The sequence below is a fragment of the Arachis ipaensis genome, chromosome B08, assembly GCF_000816755.2.
Source record: "Arachis ipaensis cultivar K30076 chromosome B08, Araip1.1, whole genome shotgun sequence".
NCBI lineage: Eukaryota > Viridiplantae > Streptophyta > Magnoliopsida > Fabales > Fabaceae > Arachis > Arachis ipaensis.
Window position 1 is genome coordinate 128018435 of NC_029792.2, and position 18848 is coordinate 128037282.

Sequence of the window (18848 nt, forward strand, 5' to 3'; positions counted from 1 at the left end):
ACTTTTAGATATACCACGTCCACCGGCTCAATCAATATTAATGATTTAATGCTACTAATATTAATGGCTTTACATTAATAATAAAAATTCAGTTTCAGAAAGCTACTTTTACTACTATAATAAACTCAACTTTAACCGTAAGATTTAATTAAGACGTTAGCCGTAAAACTTGTCAATAATGACATAATAAATATGTTACAAACTACTTTCAATATTAGTCTATGATTTATGATTTATTTGTGTGATGAAAATTCAATATTCAATATTTTGAATAATAATATAATAATAAGGTACTATTATATAACTACTTACTCAGAATGGAATAATACTAAGAAGCATATTATACAGTGCTTAAACTAATATAAAAAATATTTGGTAATCAAAAAAATTAACAAAAAATAAATAGAATTGTCTTATTTAACATTCATTAATTATCGCAACAATTAATGAATGCTAAATAAGATAAGTTTTGACTGTTTTTTTTTTTGTTTCTCTAACATTACCAAACTAATATATAGACAATTGGTTCGTACACTTTGGAGAAAATTATTAGAGAATAAATTTGACAAATCTATTATATACATTTTTAGAGTAAATTCCTATACTGGTCTTCGAGATTGACGCTGTGCACTAAAATTGTTCTGAGATTTCAATTGCACTAGTTATGTTCCTAAGATTGGAAAAATTACACCATAGTAGTTCCTGACCCATTTTCTGTTAACGACGCGTTGATGTGACTTGATGACGTAGACCTTTGGTGACACATGTCATCTCATGGTTTGGTCACGTGTAACGGTATGATGACGTGTCGGTCAACGACACGTGGCATGCTGACATGGATGGGTATGCCACGTGTCACAATGCTATTTTGCCATGTGTCGCAAATGCTATTTGTCCATGTATCATCCACTATGTCATCGTTACATGTGTACCAAATTGGTTCCTTACTTTGTATCAAATGACTCATTTTAGTCCCTGAAATTGAATGTCGTGCACCAAATTAGTCCCTTCATTAGTAGTGTAATATATGAAAAAGTCGCCTAACTAAGTTATAGATAAAATGAATTATTATAATCGACAGTATAAATCTATCTTATTAATTTAGTAAGAAGTTAATTATATGAGAAATCGGACATTCTTAAAATAGATGAGAATAATGAATTTATATTAGTTAATAAGTGTCTTATCAAATATTTTTAAAATATTTATTAAAGTGTTAAATGTTAAAAAAATTGTATTAGAGAATATTATTATACTCTTAACTTACACTCTTTATTAAATCAATATCAATATGTCACATAATTCTTTTAATAAAATATTGTAGAAAAAATTGTATAATTAAAACTAATATTTTAAAAATATTTTATAAAAACACTTATATTTAAATAACTTGTGAAAAGATAAAATTAAAATTAGTGTATTCAAATATATAATGAGAATTTTAAATTTATAAAAAAAATGAGAAAAAATTGATGAAGGGACTAATTTGGTGTACGACATTCAATTTTAGGGACTAAAATGAGTCATTTGATGCAAAGTAAGGGACCAATTTGGTGCACATGTAACGATGACATAGTAGATGACACGTGGACAAATAGCATTGCGACATGTGGCATAATCTGACACGTGGCAAAATAGCATTGTGACACGTGGCATACACATCCACGTCAGCATTCCACGTGTCGTTGACCAACACATCATCGTATCGTTACACGTGGCCAAACCATGAGGTGACACATGTCACCAAAAGTCCACGTCATCAAGCCACGTCAGCGCGTCGTTAACGAAAAACGGATTAGGAACTACTTTGGTGTAATTTTTCCAATATCAGAAACATAATTGGTGCAATTGGAATCTCAATGATAATTTTGGTGCACGACGTCAATCTCGAGACCACTATGAGAATTTATTCACATTTTTAACACAAAATAATTGCATTTCTAATTAATTTGATACACAGTTAAAGTTTGCATAACTCGGAATATGCATTAGATATTTAATTATTTATATATACTATATAATTATATGGTACATCTAAATGACAGGAATTATTTAGTGTTTTAATTTAAAAATAATATTTCATATTCAAATAAAATATGAAAAAAAATTATTTCATGCATTAAATAAATGCACAATAATAACCCATTAAATACTATATGTTATATATAAATATATGATAGTTTGTTTGGTGGGTAATTTTTTGTGCAAATAGAAACTTTTTTTAATGTAAAATCAGCAAGTCTTAAAAAAAAAAACTCATGCATATAATAAACTAATTACCATACCGTTTCATCATGAATGTGAAACTCATTTCAAGATGATACTGAATGAGTTAGATTAGAAATTATTAATTCCATTACAATAATAAGACAACAGCCAAAGCATAGTTTATTTACACCACTTGAATGAAAAAGTAACAGCATTATTGTATTTATTATGGCTTCCAAGATATTCCACTTATAACCTCCCCAATTCCCATCACCATTTCCAATACAGCACAAAAGTCCATAGCAAAAGTGGTAATATAAAAAAGGGATACACATAATTCAATCACAAAAATGAAAAAGATTCTTTATTCATTGTTTTTTTTTTTGTTTCATGGAAATGCTTTTTTCCTTTTTGAGCATCAAATTTTGGTATTAATAAAATAAACACACCCATATATATTTTTTTTTAAATCTTCAAACAACAAATATCTTTGCTTGTGTGTGAAGTTGAAACTTGAAAGTTGAGAGTTGAAAACACTTTATTGCTACACAAAAAAGAGTGGACTCATATCTCATCTTTGACAATTGACACAGTCATAGGTTTAAAGTCTTCCCTAATTAAAAGGGTCTTTTGTTCACACATTCTTGTTTCTTTCTTTGATCTTTGATCTTATTTTCCATCATCATCATCATCTTTGTGTTGTAGCCATCATCAATATCATTCATCAAATTGCAACAACAGCATCCAATACATCACATAAAACAAGATTTAACAATGGCCAAATCCAACACTACTACCAAAAATACAACCTTAACACCAAAACCAACATGGGTTTTGCCTTATAGAACAAAAAATCTGAATGAAGTCTACACTCTAGGAAGAAAATTGGGTCAAGGTCAATTTGGAACCACATACCTTTGCACACACAAAACAACAGGATGCAAATATGCCTGCAAATCAATCCCAAAGAAGAAGCTTTTCTGCAAAGAGGATTATGATGATGTTTGGAGGGAGGTTCAGATAATGCACCATTTATCCGAGCACCCCAATGTGGTGAGGATCCATGGAACCTATGAGGACATCTCAAATGTTCATTTGGTTATGGAGGTTTGTGAGGGTGGTGAGTTGTTTGATAGGATTGTGAAGAAGGGTCAATACAGTGAGAGAGAGGCTGCAAAGGTTATTAAGACCATTGTTGAGGTTGTTGAGTCTTGTCACTCTCTTGGGGTCATGCATAGAGACCTAAAGCCTGAGAATTTCTTGTTTGATAGTGTTGAAGAAGATGCTAAGCTTAAAGCCACTGATTTTGGTTTGTCTGTGTTCTACAAACCAGGTTTGTTTCCTTTGCTTCTAGCTTCTGGTTCAGTTACTTATAGATCCCTCCTTGATACTACTTAATGAGGAAAGAATAGTATTTAAGCAAATGTTTAAGAATGTTTTGTTGCGCGATTAGGGTGACCCGTTTATTCGATTGTTTTTGACATTTTTAAGAACTAGAAAATGCAGACAATGCTTTTGTGATTTGATGTATTGGTCTGATTTCATTTAAAATGTTGTTTCATGACTCTGGCCTTAACTATCTTCTTGAATTTGTGTGATCAGACTTTAAATCTTATTGATTTTGGTTAAATATCATGGCCATATGGTGAAAATATTGAAATTATGGATCTTCAATTGATTGTAGTTTGTAATGGTGTTTCATCATTTGATTTGGAATCTGATCAAGTTGAGAAAGAGATATATATACCTGAATATTTGAACTCTGGAAAATGGCTATATATGTATCTTCAAGTGCTTTTGAACTTAAGATCCTTGCCTTGAAGACAATTAAATAGTTAAATTTCTCAATCTCTTTAAGGCATAGTTTACTGTTTAAAAATGATATTTGATTGTCTGTGCTTTTCAGGTGAATCTTTTACTGATGTTGTTGGAAGCCCTTACTATGTTGCGCCGGAAGTCCTGCGCAAACATTATGGACCAGAGTTAGACGTGTGGAGTGCCGGCGTTATCTTGTACATCTTACTAAGTGGAGTGCCACCATTCTGGGCAGGTATTACTCCCTCTGTTCCAAAATATCTGTATTAATTTCGAAACTGTATCTAGATATATTGAATAATGAAAGTACCAAAATTAAAAAAGTACTAATGCAAATTATTTGATCAACAGAAACGGAGCAAGGGATCTTCAGGCAGATTTTAATGGGAAAACTTGATTTCCGCTCTGAGCCATGGCCTAGCATTTCCGGCAGCGCAAAGGATCTAATCCGGAAAATGCTAGACCGAAATCCAAAAACAAGGCTCACAGCTCACCAAGTACTTTGTAAGTCTATCATTAAATCTTGAAGAGCACGTAACTTGATTTGCACGAAACAGCTCATAGCTCATCTTTTTCTGTGTCAGGTCACCCGTGGATCGTTGATGACAATATTGCGCCGGATAAACCTCTTGATTCTGCTGTCTTATCGCGCCTGAAGCAGTTCTCCGCAATGAATAAGCTTAAGAAGATGGCGCTGCGCGTAAGGCTTTCTTATAACATCTTGTTAAGGCTAAGAATGCAGTAATCTGTTCCTGATAGAATGAGAAAGTGATTAATTATATTTGCTAAGATAAACTTTCCATTGAATTGAAAGAAATTAATGAATGTAACTAAGATCACTTTCTTCAAAGCCTTGGCCTGAATTTCAAGCAACAATTATATCTATAATTTGTAAGACACCAAAAGTTTTGAGAGCTTTTCACTTTTTCAGCTTAAATCTTACATTTGGAACTCTATCAGAACCTCATTGTTTTCACCAGGAGCTTGAAACTGATCCTAATTCTACAATTTCAAAACTTTTGCTTACTCGTTCCAGGTTATTGCTGAGAGGCTCTCTGAGGAAGAAATTGGTGGTCTGAAAGAGTTGTTTAAGATGCTTGATGCAGACAACAGCGGAACCATAACATTTGAAGAGCTAAAAGTTGGTTTAAAGAAAGTAGGATCTGAACTTATGGAATCCGAAATCAAGGATCTTATGGATGCAGTAAGATCAATGTTAACATTTGTTTAGTGAATCCAATTTTCCAAGTTAAGGATTAGACATAATCTTATGATGTTGTATGAAACAGGCTGATATTGATAACAGTGGTACAATTGACTATGGTGAATTCATTGCTGCTACTGTTCACTTGAATAAGCTTGAGAGAGAGGAAAACCTGTTGTCAGCATTCTCTTATTTTGACAAAGATGGAAGTGGCTACATAACCATTGATGAGATTCAACAAGCTTGTAAGGAGTTTGGTTTGGATGATGTCCATATTGATGAAATGGTCAAGGAAATTGATCAAGACAATGTAAGCACTGTTTTATCCTGCAATTATAAATTGAGCATAGATTCATTACTAGGGATTAATGGAAGACTTGTGATGCAGGATGGACAAATAGATTATGGCGAATTTGCTGCCATGATGAGAAAAGGTAATGCAGGCGGAGCGATCGGAAGGCGAACTATGAGAAGAACACTCAATTTCAGAGATGCTCTGGGAATCCCAAGGGATGGATCTGATCAATCTGCTGATGATTACCTTTAGTAATTGTTTGGTGAAAATTCTGAACAATGAAAAACTTTGGTGACATGAACCAAATTTTGTATTTATGAGAATAAACCCATTATTATAAAGGTGTTTTTCTTTAGATGTACACAAGGCTAAAACATGCTAATTCTATTAAAAGGATATAATTACAAATAATATAAAGTAAAAACAATGATAAATTGGAAGACTAAATTAAATCAACTATCATATTTTCCACAAGACATGTTAATCACTTTAGAACTATTCCGTGGAACGCACATACAATGAAAGTTATCATTGATCCAAGGATTTGATTAATCCTTCACGTTTTTTTGTTGTACAAATCTCCTTATTTTAGAGAAGCCAAATCTTTGCATTGAGCATTTCCTGTCTATATTGTTGAAGAATATCTGCAGAAATTAGTCATCAACCTCAGTGTGTTCCTCTATGGACCAATGAATCTGTCAAGTATTGCTGGGTAACTAATCGAAAATTTAGGACTGTAATGTTTGATATTGTAGTTGCATCAGTAGGCACTGACCTAAAATAAGTGGTATTTAGAAGGCTAAAATGTAAAATGTAAAGGCACACGCAGCTACAACAAATGAACCTTATTTAAAACTAAATAGAGTCAGCTAAATAGATAAACAAAATATACACTTGCCTTTTATAAGATCCAAGATTCCAATAAATCTTTTTAGCATAAGTTCTGGCTCCTGAATTCATACATACCCAAAAATAAATCTTTCCTATAAATCAATATGTATAAATTATGAAGTCACAAAGAGGAGCTGGTTATGGCCACTTCATGTGACAATGATGAGCTGTGTCTGCACATCAATATGAACTTATAAATCATTCAGGGTAACATCTCACATGTAGCAACCATAGCATTTGCAAGAAACTAAATCAGGAGTGACGAATGCGTATATTTGCCAGTTGCGAATATTAGCCAACATGGAACTGCTTATTTCGTTAGCATAGTTGCTGCCTTCACATCTTGCTGGCAAGCGGAAGATATTTGGTATGACGCCCCTGCGCAAAAATTTTGCCAGTCTTTTTCTTCCTGAACTCGACACTAACAACAGCTACTGCCTTTCCTACACGTAGGGTCTTGGCCTCGATCTCAATCTCCTCCTAACATAACAGAAGGCCACAAATAAAAAAGAAATCATCAAATCAACAACATCCAATATCATAAACCAAGAAGCGGATCCCTCCATTCCACTCATCGAAAAACAAAGTCTCATCCATACTGAACAATAAATCAATTCATGCCAAAATTAGAAAAGAGCATAGTTCACAAAATCATAAGCAATTGCAATAGTTTAAAGAGGGTGTCAACAGATAAAATCATAGGTTTTATCTTTGAGGGTCTCCCAATTTTTGTTTCTTGACCAGATATCAGACTGAATAGAGCTTGTAGCAGTGACCAAATTCATGGTAGCAAGACGGACAAAGAGCGAAAGATATCATATCATACTGCAATCTATCTGCGCTCAGGTGAATAACAATAAATTCAAACCTTTTTCTTTTAAAAATGATAGGTACTCTAGTTTGAGCTAGGCCAATATCATATTGGGAATAAAGTTCTCCCTATATATATATACTCCTTTTTTTCATAGGACTCAATATCACTTGAACCAACAATACGGTTGATCAATTCATGAAAGCCAAAGGGACCATTCCAACAGCTTCTTGAGGCATCAAACAAAGCAAACCATTACCAAACACATCACAGCCGCAAAACAATTTATACAAAGATCAAATCAAGCAACTTGAATTTGTCAAAAGATTCCACATATTTTCACCATTTGACAAATTCAGTGTGGAATTGCACATTTTGACAATTGATAGCGGCCAATTTCATTTTGTTTCCCCCTAAAAGAACACAAAAGAAAAGAAAAGAAAAGGTAAAGATAAATAGAAATGAATGATGATAGATAGATAGATACTAACATGAGCATATGCAGCATCTAAGTATGTAACATTGATCTCCACAGAAACCCCAGTCCTGCCAGACATATGCCCTAGGGTGGGAATCGCAGCTGAACCCACCACATCCACCATGGTGGCGGTGGCGCCGCCGTGCAACGAGTTGCCGGAATTCTAAGAAACAACAGAGCGATTAGCGAAATTGAGAGAGTAAACAGAATAGAATCGAAATTGTTGAGGATTGAGAGGTAAGGGCGAACGAACGAACGAGTAAACGAGGAGGGATTTTCATGGAGCAGAGGACTCGGCCTGGTTCAACGAGATCGACGCGAAGTGCATTGAGGACTAAGGGTTCCAAGAATCTTGGAGGGAGTTCATCCACAAGCGATGACGTGTCACCTCCTGGTTTCTCCAAGTACTTCTTCACCGATTCCAAGTTCATTTTCCTTCTTTCTTTCTTTCTTCTCTGCGATGCGATTTATCGAATACACTCACTGTTTTCCTTGTTCCTCTTGTTCCTCAACCTCCCGTTTGTCTTTGCATTTCAGTCAACCAAGTCATGCGATCATATTTTTTTTTGGTTACCCACGGTATCATTAATTCGACACGTCAAATATTAATTCGTTTTGTTACCCACGATATCATTAATTCGACACGTTAAAGATTAATTCGTTGCAGATCTGAGTTTCATTTAATGGTCTGGCTAATAGGTTATTACATGCATAAGGTGAAGTTCGAACCCCACACTTACTTAAGCGAATAAGTGACCGATCAATCCAAATTAGTTTCATGCGATCATATTATTACTAACTTTTTTCATACAATTAAATATGCCTAAATTTTGAGTAATTATTCAAATTAATACTTATGGTTTTAAAGTGGACATTTTAGTTTTTTAAAAAAATTAATTCACATATTAATTTTTAAGATTTTATTCGGACAGATTTTGGATACAATTATTATTTAAATCTCCAAAAAATATGATAGAAGATTTTAAAAGTGAATATTTTAGTCTCTAAAAAGATAATACATAAATCAATCTCAATGTTAGTCTATTTTATTTTTTCTGTATGTCAATTTTTATTATTATTAACTTAGGTTAGTGCATGTGGATGATGACACTAACATATTAATATACTTTTTTAGTTAGAAACAAGTAAGGTGAATAATGGCCAATGAGTAATAGTTCAAATGGCATAGTCTCCCCATACTCAATTAAAAGGTTGCGAGTTTGAGTCTCATATTTTTGGTAAAAAAAAAAAAGATGAATAATGATACTTTGAAATATAAATTAAAATATTTTCTTTTAATATAAACATATTTTTTTTAAAATAAGACATTTTTTTATTATATTAAATACAAAAATATCAAATAATTTTAACTTTGAATTTCTTGTAAATAATTTACATTTTTTTTAAAAATTTATTTAAAAAAAAATATTTTTTATGTAATAAATAAATAAAAAATATTTTTATATAATTATATCTAAACATAATAAGATGAGCCAAACAAACCTTATATATATGCGCAAGTGAAGTGAGGGCAAGTTGGGAGAAATCTTTAGCTTTATAAATATCCGCACTTAGTTACGCACTCGAAAAAGCTAACTCTCCGTCGTATCCTTCTCATTCCTTTTAGATCCTCGATTCTACCGCCGCCACCGCCTGCCTTATCCCTCTCTCCGCCGAATATGGCGCCGCCGACGGCCGCAGCTCAAGGCGGCCAGGCACCGCAAGGGAGACAACAGCAACAACAACAAGGAGGCTTTGGCCTCACCGGAATTATCCGCATAGCGGTTTTCTGGTACTTCGCCTCCAAATTTTTCTCTCCTAAAAAACCTACCGAACCTTCTGCTCTCATCAACAATCTCTTCCAGAAAGGCCAGCAACTAGTTCGTTCTTACACTCACTCTCTCACTTCTTCGTGATCTCTCTCTTTCACTTTCTCTCACTAACTTCCATACTGTTATGCTCGTTGATTAATCGATTTATGTGGATTTCGGAAATTTCAGTGCCCTTCTTTAGGTTGCGCCCTTTGTTCTTAGTTACTTAGACTGAGTTATGAATTTTGTAACTTCTAGGTGCGGTTTTTTTATTAACTGAAATTTCCTTCTGCACAGTTTCGCTGTGCAGTTTAGGTTGGTTGATTTTTTTACTATCGAGTATGCTCTTTGGGTCAGTTTATGTGAACGGAGAAAACCTGTGAATAAGAGAGCTTTACTTTTTCGTAGTTGGCCGATTTGGTTTGAATCATATCAGTCCGAGTATGGTCAACTAACTCCGAATATCTGATTTAGACTTGCAAAAAATCATAATTGAATGTGAAAAGAAATTGTACGAGGAAAATTAGGGTTTTATGTAAAATAGGACAATTGCTCAATAAGGAATGCTAGGTAAAACTGAAGGCTAAATTGAGAGTTTTATGGATGATGAAAGTGAGTGGATCCTAACGGAACAGAAAGGGAAGTTGAGGGGTGAAGTGGAATATAATAGCTGCTCTTTTCTTGCCATTAACCACCATTTTCTACATGCAATGATTGCAATCATAGCCTATGAAAGGTTATTATTCTACAAAGATTAACTCATGGTGAAAGATATGGAGGAAATTAATTTAGAGCTTGTGGGTATTATTATATTATCTGTCTGTGTTCTGCTGTTGGAGACTTGGAGTAAATTCAAAGTGTTTGCTATAATCCTATGTCATATTGCTTCTTGTCTTGGTACTTGTTAATGTTCTTTTTTTATGGTGATTTTGTTTAGGACATGTGGTTATATATCTCTGAGCGTGAGAAGTTCAACGACTTTGGTCGTGAAAGTGCTCTTGTTTGGCATGAAACCAATATTCCATATGCTGTTTGGGGACCTGAGAGTACCAGGACTCTTACTTTGAAGTATCACCCATCTGAGGTGTGACTTCCTGACTTGCTACTTCTTGTGGTGCATGATTTGCTTTCATTGATTACTGAAGAAAGTTTAAAAGTATTTTGTTTTCCCCAAGTATATTGAACTTTGTTGTGACTTGTTCTTTATTTCAGGCTTTGAAGAACAATGGGAGTCTGTATGCTCATGTTTTCTTTGCACATTCTGGATACTCACCTGACCCAAGTGATCCAGAATACCAACCTCAAGCAGCATTTGGAAGAACACATCGTATGATTTCTTATTTATTTTCCCTTCTCGTCGATACTTCTGTTACTTTTTTTAGTTTAAATTTAAGGGTTTACAAGACAGCACTATTTTTTATTGGCTTCAGCTGTTGTGATATACTTGCCCAAGTCAAAAGCAGATAAAAAGAAAAGTCTATTGGGGAATTCACCGGATTCTACTGAGGGCCAAGCGACATCCAAGGTGTGCTCGTAACTCGTTTTTCAATTTTTCAGTGTTGCTTAACATGATGGCACTTGCTGATTTTATGCGATGATCTCAATACATAGCAATTTTGGTTATTGTAGGTGGTTGATGATACCGAAGATGATTCTAAGGATGAAGGCCCTGTCGAGTGGGTTTCATATTGGAAACCAAATATAACTATAAACTTGGTTGCTGACTTCACACAGTATGTCAATTATTTTTGGTCCTTAGCTTTGCATGAGGGAAATATAAGAATGAGCATCCAATTTTTGTGTCACCTTTCTTTTAGTGGTGAATTAGGCTTTCTGATTGGAACATTTCAAATTTGTAGATGATTAAGCTGCTTAACTATGATTCCATCCTAAATAAAACAGTTTAATGGGTACTTTGTGATGACAATTACTGAAATTCACCCTTTTCATGGCTCTCTGTTCCATTCTCATGACTGATCATCCTTTACTTTCTAGTGTCTGAGCCAGTTATTGATGGATATTCTTTCTAACGCTGCTTATAATGTTGTACTCTTCCTGTTTGCAGGTATCCAAAAACAGGCATACCACCAAACATTGCTCCATGTATCCTTGTTTTCTGTTAATTTCTTTTTCGCTACCTTCCCATTGTAGTTTGTTTTGGCATTGGTTTTTGTATACTATATCTTCTGTATAGAGTATGGTTATATTATATGCAACATTAATGTAAAATAATGGAGAACTTCTAGATGGAGGATCTTGTACAGCTTATTGTCACTATGGTCGTATTCTATTCACTTTTAATTTTAAAATATAAATTCCGTCTTAACGCATTCATACGTTTGCACCAACAACTTTATGCTCTCTCCTTTCATGTTTTGATCTTCTATCATGTTCTGTTCCATCAACTATGAAATGCAAGTTAGCTGATCATATGTATGAGTTTCTTTAACTACAATGCCCAGACATGAATATCGATCCTTTCACTGGGAACTACTATCCAACTGTCTTTTTCAATGAGTTCTGGTTACTCAGGGATAAGTTGATAGCTTTGAATGAGACAGTAACTGAGTTACCACTTAATCTGGAGGTTGGTCCCATTAGTATGACAAAGTGGCAATTATTCATGCAGATTGACCAGTCATTTCAGATTCATCGTAATTATGGAAGCATGCTTGAAGGCGAAGCTGATGAATTAAAGGTCTGTTATCTAGAAATTCTTGGCAAAATGTTGTGTGATTTAATTCATGATGTGGGCATATCTAGTAGAGTTAATCGATATGTTGGAATCTTCTTGTTGAATGTTGAGAATAATTTGCAAGTCCTGTGTTTTTCCTATTTCTTGACTAGTTGTTTTTATTTATGTCAGAGGGTATTCTTGGAAGGAAATCCTTACCTCCTGGGAGTTACGATGATCGTATCTCTACTTCATTCTGTTTTTGATTTCTTGGCTTTCAAGAATGGTAAGTCATTTTGTATCACAATATTCAGGAAAGTTGCTCCATCAAGGAGATTCTGATGACTTTGGTTGGAGTCATAGCCTTTCATCTGACTGTTCTCTTTTTTCCCAGATATCCAATTTTGGAACAAAAATAAATCCATGGAGGGACTGTCTGCAAAGACCGTTGTTGTGAGCTTTATTTGTCAGCTTATTATCTTCCTTTATCTGCTTGACAATGACACCTCCTGGATGATTCTTGCAAGCTCTGGAATTGGCGTTGTTATTGAGTTCTGGAAAATTGGAAAAGCCATGCGTATAGAGGTATTGTTTGTGATATTCTGTTCTTTTTTTTTTTTTCATTTAGTATATCACCATATTTGATAATTGTGATTGTCGTGTAAAACTGCCATTCCTGAGAAATGACTTCTAGCTAACTTCTGTGTATCCTCATGTATACCAGTACTTACTGGCACTGTTTTATCGACCTTTTTGTTTGAATGAGAATACTTATGTTCTTCAACGCTGTTTGATTTCTGCAATCTGCAATTTATTCTCTTCTTTGTTTCCAGATTGATAGGACAGGAAAGATACCTATGTTGAGGCTCCGAGATCGAGAGTCATATGTAAGGAACAAGACAAAGGAGTATGATGATATTGCAATGAAGTATTTATCCTATGTTCTATTTCTCCTTGTTGTTGGCTTCTCCATTTACTCATTGATGTATGAGCGTCACAAGAGTTGGTATTCTTGGATTTTGTCTTCACTCACAAGCTGTGTCTACATGTTTGGTAAGCACTCTTCTAGTTCATTCAACTATAATTGTATTCTGGAGGAGATACTACCAGTTATATATATAACTTGTCTAAGTTTGATCTCTAATCTCTACTGGAAACTGGCGCAGGTTTTATTATGATGTGCCCTCAGTTGTTCATCAACTACAAGCTTAAATCTGTTGCTCATCTACCTTGGAGACAAATGACTTACAAGTTCCTCAATACCATCATTGATGATCTTTTTGCCTTTGTCATCAAAATGCCAACACTACATCGTCTCTCTGTCTTCCGCGATGGTAAGATTGGGATCATAACCACATGCTATTCTGCAACTGCCACATATACCAAGCATAATGTCCTCTAGGATTATATGCATGTAATATAGAACACCTTGCTCTTTTCCTTTTCCTTTCCTCCTACAAATGACATGCCAATTTTCGACTATTTGCCTTTCTAGAGATTCGGAGGTGGTACCAAATTTATAGAATAGGTCTGGCAGAACTTGTTTTGTTGTGCTATATTGCAGCTTTGTCTAACCTTTCATGACTGTGGGGACGGTTAACCTTTTTGTGACAGAATAGGGGGCCTTTTGTCGTTCAATCTACTAGTATGGTGGCCAATGCCTGATGTTCATCCTAGTTCATTACTTAGGGTCCATGCAAATGTTAATTATGTCGCCCTTGTCATTTTCTTAATATATTTTCATTAACTTGATATCTTTTACCCTTTCCTTCATTTCAGATCTCATCTTCCTCATATATTTATACCAACGGTGGATCTATCCAGTGGATAAGAAACGTGTAAATGAGTTTGGTTTTGGAGGCGAGGAGGACGATCAGGCTGTGGAATCTTCAGAGGTGGTTGCTGCAAAGGAAGAAGAGAAGAAAACCAATTGATTTAGTTTCCTGTCGGCCACTTTTGATAGAATTCTACAGTGAACACCATAAACTGCAGAATTCAAATGGGGACTAATTTATTTTTCTCCCCCATTTTTTTTCTTTGCTTTACATTTGCTATTAGATAGGACTGAAGGATGAAGTATCTATACAGCTTTTTGTTTGTGTTTTGTGAAGTAGAATTTCCTTAACAAGAATATCTTTAGTTTTATTTATTTATATTTGTCATCTCAGATGTCACCGGTTACATGTATTTTTTTTTTACCACTTTCCTAGTGTATTTTTTAAAAATTAAATTATCTTTCTACTAAATTGTTTGTATTGTAACTTTGAAAGTTGTGTTGCACATTTTTATTATCATCTAGGCCACAGCAAACTAGATTAGTAGCTTACTCTTGCACCATCTTCTCCCTCCTCTCATCATGCCTAGAGCAGCATATTTTGATATGAGAAAAAAGAAAGTTACATGAACAATAGAAAAATGAACAAGGATTTGGTCCTGCTAGAAGACTAATTCCTAATGGTTCAACATGGCATCTTTAATAAAAGAATGTCTGGAAACGGAGCTCCCAGCGAGTGTAGTTGGAATGAGGGGAATAGTGGAATACGTGGTGAATGGTTAATCTTGCCAATAGAAAGCTTACGTGGCGTGATCCACTCCTCGGAAATCTAATTATGATAATAATGTGTGGATAAGAATCTCCGGTGTGTATGCCACACACACACAAACACACACGAAGGCACTAAACTCCAATTGCTATTTTACTTTTTCTACATTCATAACATTATACTCTCTCTAACTGTCATAACTCTTCCCACAAGCTCCTCAACTGTTCTACAGAGGTATCCCTTCCTCTACTTCAACTTCTCTGCCTCCGAAACCATACCATCATCTTGCATTGACTATGCAGTATAAATTACCAGTATTGTTTGTTATCTTTTGAATCTTGTTGATGTCTATTCTTTACCTTTAATTTTGGGTCCAAAATTTCACTTTGGATGGGTGATTCGAGCATGAAAGGTTTAAATTATCATTATCACTTAGGTTGACATGTTTAGGGTTTGTTGATCACTAATAGTTAACAATCTTTCAGGAGGAGCTGCCAAGGGTAGAATCATGGATAGCACCCAAAAGGGAGCCCTTATGAGCAATGAAGGTCTTAAAGATTTACCACTCATGGTATATTCTCCACTGCTCTACTTTATGACAAATTCATTATGCCCTTACTCAGTTACATTTACTTTAATCTGTGACTCTGACTGTGATTAGCCTCAACTATTCCCATCATGTCGAGCCTTTAGACAGCAATACTGATCTTCATTTCTGTGAAGTATAATAACAAAAAAGAAAAGGATATGAATGTAATTATGCAAACAGAATTAGAATCAGGGTAGTTAATATTCTATTAGGTTCTGTTTAGTTAGTTAGTGCTGTTAGTCTTGCTGGCCAAGGCAGAGGTACTGCTTGTATATGTAAGTGTAGAGCATGTATAATCAGTTAGGCTACTTGTTCTTCATTTTTACCAATATTGAATAATCTTCTTCAAGTTTACTGTTTCTTGCAACACACTCAACGGTGTTGCTTTCAATTTCCTCCATACAATAATCTCAAATCATGAGTTATTCTTTCTCGAATGATTACGTGATTAGAAACATTCATGTTTTATTTGCAAAGTTACCCTGAATATTAGTATATTACAGTTAGTACTTAGGAACTCATAAACTTATTGTCTGATGGGCTCATAGAAGCTTATTGTCAACTTTTGGCAATGGTGAAACAGGAACTGCAGCAATACAGGAATAACCAAAGTAAGTTAAGCTCTAGTCGAGAAGAGACTCGTGATCAATCTCGCTGCCTTATCTGCACACGGGACAACAGTTGTCAAACAGTTTATTCAAGAACCAAACTGATGAATACTTTGATTGGAAGGGGGAAGCCACAGGAAGCTCAGTCCATCTTCAATAGTTTAACAGAACAAGGACATAGGCCAACTCTTATAACATACACAGCTCTTGTGGCTGCCCTCACCCGCCAGAAGCGTTTCAAATCCATTAATTCGCTTCTTTCTAAAGTTGTAGAGAATGGAATGAAGCCTGATTCAATACTTCTCAATGCTATGATCAACGCCTTTTCCGATTCTGGCAAGGTTGATGAAGCCATGAAAATCTTTCAGAAGATGAAGGAGTATGGATGTAAACCTACAACTAGTACTTATAATACCCTCATTAAAGGATTTGGAGTTGCCGGAAGGCCTTCCGAATCTATGAAATTGCTAGAGATGATGGATCAGGATGAAAATGTAAAAGCTAACGAGAGAACATATAATATTCTCAACCAAGCCTGGTGCACCCAGAAGAATCTTGAAGAGGCATGGAATGTTATGTACAAGATGGTAGCGTCGGGCCTGCAGCCCGATGTTGTCACCTTCAACACGTTCGCAAGGGCTTATGCTCAGAATGGTGAGACAGAAAAGGCAGAAAGGTTGATATTGAAAATGAAGTACAATAGAGTGAGACCTAATGAACGAACTTGTGGTATCATAATAAGTGGTTATTGTAAAGAAGGCAATATGACAGAGGCCTTAAGGTTTCTTTACGGAATGAAGGAGCTTGGAGTTCAACCGAATCTCGTCATTTTCAACTCTCTAATCAAAGGATATTTAGACATTACAGACACAAATGGGGTAGATGAGGTGAGTTCTCATATCTGATGCTTTTTATGAGATCCAACATTTTCCTTTAAGCATTCCCTTCTATAATAAAAGAGAGCAAGATTTTTATATTGAGATAGTAATCTTATGTTGCATGTATATTTTGTGCTTGTATCACGTTGGTCTATAATTATTTAGTATCAGATTTGTGATCAAAATAGTAACTCACAAATGAAAATTGGGCAGGCACTAACATTGATGGAAGAATTTGGGATAAAACCAGATGTGGTGACATTTAGTACCATCATGAATGGATGGAGCTCAGCAGGTCTTATGAAAAATTGCGAGGAGATATTCGAAGACATGGTGAAGGCTGGGATAGAGCCTGATATCCACGCATACAGCATCCTTGCAAAAGGTTATGCGCGTGCTGGACAGCCACGAAAAGCCGAGGCTCTTCTGGCTTCCATGAGAAAATATGGTGTCCATCCAAATGTTGTGATCTTTACTACCATCATCAGTGGATGGTGTGCCGCAGGAAGAATGGACCGTGCTGTTAAACTCTATGACAGAATGCATGAAATGGGAACTCCGGCAAACTTGAAAACTTATGAGACTTTAATATGGGGATATGGAGAAGCAAAACAACCTTGGAAAGCAGAAGAATTACTTGTTATCATGGAAGGGAGGGGTGTTGCCCCAGAAACAACCACTATACAACTGGTTGCCGATGCTTGGCGCGCCATTGGTTTTTCCAAGGAAGCCAAGAGAATTCTAAATGCTTTAGAAGACGACACTGAGCTCAATCAGAATCTTGAAGTCAACAAGATACCGATTCAAAGCTTGGACAGGATTTATAATAAAGAGCAACTCAGTGATTCCCACTCTAATCCACTGCAGATGCCTGATGTAGTGGTAACTCATCCAGAGAGAACAACAAATGGCAACATAAGAAGCAAAATGATAGTCAATGCATCTGTCATTTCACAGAAGGCTACCACTTGCATTGTTTTCGTTCGAACAAGTTCATACAGGGTTCAGCCACTTATTGTAAGTAAGCAGCAAACTCAAAACAACATTTATAGGCCCCTCCTTGATTGTTGCAGGGCAGTGCCAATACATTGTTAAGGTGACCTTCAGCTATGGCGGCTATGCGCAAATCCTGTCAAAATAGATTTCATTTGCTTCTATGAAATTGTAAATATCATCCTTGGACCAGGGAAAAAGGAAGACACACTTGCAGTTTTTACAAAATGCTGGTGTAAAATATTCATGTTCAGTTGCCAAAGGAATGTAATGTATGAGATACATGATGACAGAAATCATTCATTTACATTGCTATGTATGGTGCACGTTGTAGGGAAGTCCGTCTTCTATAAAATACTTGTAAAGAAAGAGAAGAAAACACATTATTCAGTATGTCTCACTAGTACTTTACCAACATCACAAGCAAGAACAGATCACTATCAATCTTTCGGGTCTTAATATCTCTCCACATCAAACCATTCACTATATCTAAATGTAGCATGGCATGCCTTACACTTTTGGTTTCAAACTTAAAATTTAATTTCGATGGACTGCAAGTGTAAAATCATTTTACATGTGTATCTAATCACATAACGTCACATTAGCAAAACTAATTATTTTTTACATTGACTGTGAGAATGGTCAACAAAAAAAAAACAGGTTGTGATTGCAGGATTATGTAAATTGTTTGCATGACTATGTAAAATGTTTTACATTGTCAGTGCATGTGCATCAAATTAAACTCTTCAAACTAATTCGTGAGTACAATCCAAATATGTTTATCATGAGTTATCTAATAATATTGAGAGTTTGAGACCCTAATTTCAAATTTGATCATTGTTAATGTATCAAAGAAAATCAACAAAGAATGTTGAATGATAATTATAAAAAGAGATCTCTTTTAATAATTTAATGTTAATGCATTATAGCAATGAGTGGTAAGTTGAAATAATTTGATACTTCTTTTTTTAATGATTTGATTAATATAGGTTATTTTAGTATATATTTGACTATCAATTATTTTAAACTCGTCGGATTGATCGACACTAA

The 18848-nt window shown here is 35.0% G+C and overlaps 4 protein-coding genes across 7 annotated transcripts; 3 read left to right on the plus strand and 1 right to left on the minus strand.

Moving 5' to 3' along the window:
* On the plus strand, nt 2983–5879 carry LOC107612522 (calcium-dependent protein kinase SK5). The gene is made up of 7 exons (XM_016314217.2): nt 2983–3541; nt 4115–4258; nt 4375–4527; nt 4608–4723; nt 5060–5227; nt 5313–5537; nt 5616–5879. Exons 1-7 carry the CDS (start codon nt 2983–2985, stop codon nt 5772–5774), a joined length of 1524 nt encoding a protein of 507 aa, XP_016169703.1. The 3' UTR covers nt 5775–5879.
* LOC107612523 (acyl-coenzyme A thioesterase 13) lies at nt 6355–8279 on the minus strand. 2 transcript variants are annotated; one of them, XM_016314218.2, is made up of 3 exons: nt 7960–8279; nt 7716–7865; nt 6355–6893 (listed from the first exon to the last, which is right to left on the minus strand). In XM_016314218.2, exons 1-3 carry the CDS (start codon nt 8131–8133, stop codon nt 6750–6752), a joined length of 468 nt encoding a protein of 155 aa, XP_016169704.1. In that variant the 5' UTR covers nt 8134–8279; the 3' UTR covers nt 6355–6749. The 2 variants fall into 2 exon arrangements, with proteins under 2 accessions (XP_016169704.1, XP_020965822.1); XM_021110163.1 differs by lacking the exon at nt 6355–6893 and adding an exon at nt 6930–7567 and having other exon boundaries at nt 7605–7865.
* On the plus strand, nt 9222–14388 carry LOC107612521 (CLPTM1-like membrane protein cnrB). Its single transcript, XM_016314216.2, has 12 exons — nt 9222–9582; nt 10451–10597; nt 10726–10840; nt 10944–11038; nt 11143–11246; nt 11579–11616; nt 11976–12211; nt 12380–12473; nt 12582–12772; nt 13021–13240; nt 13354–13521; nt 13967–14388. The coding sequence occupies exons 1-12, from the start codon at nt 9382–9384 to the stop codon at nt 14119–14121; spliced, it is 1764 nt and encodes a 587-aa protein (XP_016169702.1). The 5' UTR covers nt 9222–9381; the 3' UTR covers nt 14122–14388.
* Nucleotides 14704–18242, plus strand: LOC107612520 (pentatricopeptide repeat-containing protein At5g21222). Of its 3 annotated transcripts, none has more exons than XM_016314215.2 (4): nt 14704–15044; nt 15216–15301; nt 15903–16814; nt 17019–18204. In XM_016314215.2, exons 2-4 carry the CDS (start codon nt 15239–15241, stop codon nt 17898–17900), a joined length of 1857 nt encoding a protein of 618 aa, XP_016169701.1. In that variant the 5' UTR covers nt 14704–15044; nt 15216–15238; the 3' UTR covers nt 17901–18204. The 3 variants fall into 3 exon arrangements, with proteins under 3 accessions (XP_016169701.1, XP_016169700.1, XP_020965821.1); XM_016314214.2 differs by having other exon boundaries at nt 14704–14964; XM_021110162.1 differs by lacking the exon at nt 14704–15044 and adding an exon at nt 15106–15142 and having other exon boundaries at nt 17019–18242.

Coding starts and splice junctions, on each gene's coding strand:
- LOC107612522 (XM_016314217.2), top strand. CDS start 2,983: ATGGCCAAATCCAACACTACTACCAAAAATACAACCTTAACACCAAAA. Junction 4,259..4,374: donor AGTGCCACCATTCTGGGCAG/GTATTACTCCCT, acceptor TTTGATCAACAG/AAACGGAGCAAGGGATCTTC. Junction 4,724..5,059: donor TTAAGAAGATGGCGCTGCGC/GTAAGGCTTTCT, acceptor TACTCGTTCCAG/GTTATTGCTGAGAGGCTCTC.
- LOC107612523 (XM_016314218.2), bottom strand. CDS start 8,133: ATGAACTTGGAATCGGTGAAGAAGTACTTGGAGAAACCAGGAGGTGAC. Junction 7,866..7,959: donor AAATCCCTCCTCGTTTACTC/GTTCGTTCGTTC, acceptor GTTGTTTCTTAG/AATTCCGGCAACTCGTTGCA. Junction 6,894..7,715: donor TAGATGCTGCATATGCTCAT/GTTAGTATCTAT, acceptor CTGTTATGTTAG/GAGGAGATTGAGATCGAGGC.
- LOC107612521 (XM_016314216.2), top strand. CDS start 9,382: ATGGCGCCGCCGACGGCCGCAGCTCAAGGCGGCCAGGCACCGCAAGGG. Junction 10,841..10,943: donor AGCATTTGGAAGAACACATC/GTATGATTTCTT, acceptor TATTGGCTTCAG/CTGTTGTGATATACTTGCCC. Junction 12,474..12,581: donor TTTCTTGGCTTTCAAGAATG/GTAAGTCATTTT, acceptor CTTTTTTCCCAG/ATATCCAATTTTGGAACAAA.
- LOC107612520 (XM_021110162.1), top strand. CDS start 15,121: ATGGGTGATTCGAGCATGAAAG. Junction 15,143..15,215: donor GGGTGATTCGAGCATGAAAG/GTTTAAATTATC, acceptor ACAATCTTTCAG/GAGGAGCTGCCAAGGGTAGA. Junction 16,815..17,018: donor ACACAAATGGGGTAGATGAG/GTGAGTTCTCAT, acceptor AAAATTGGGCAG/GCACTAACATTGATGGAAGA.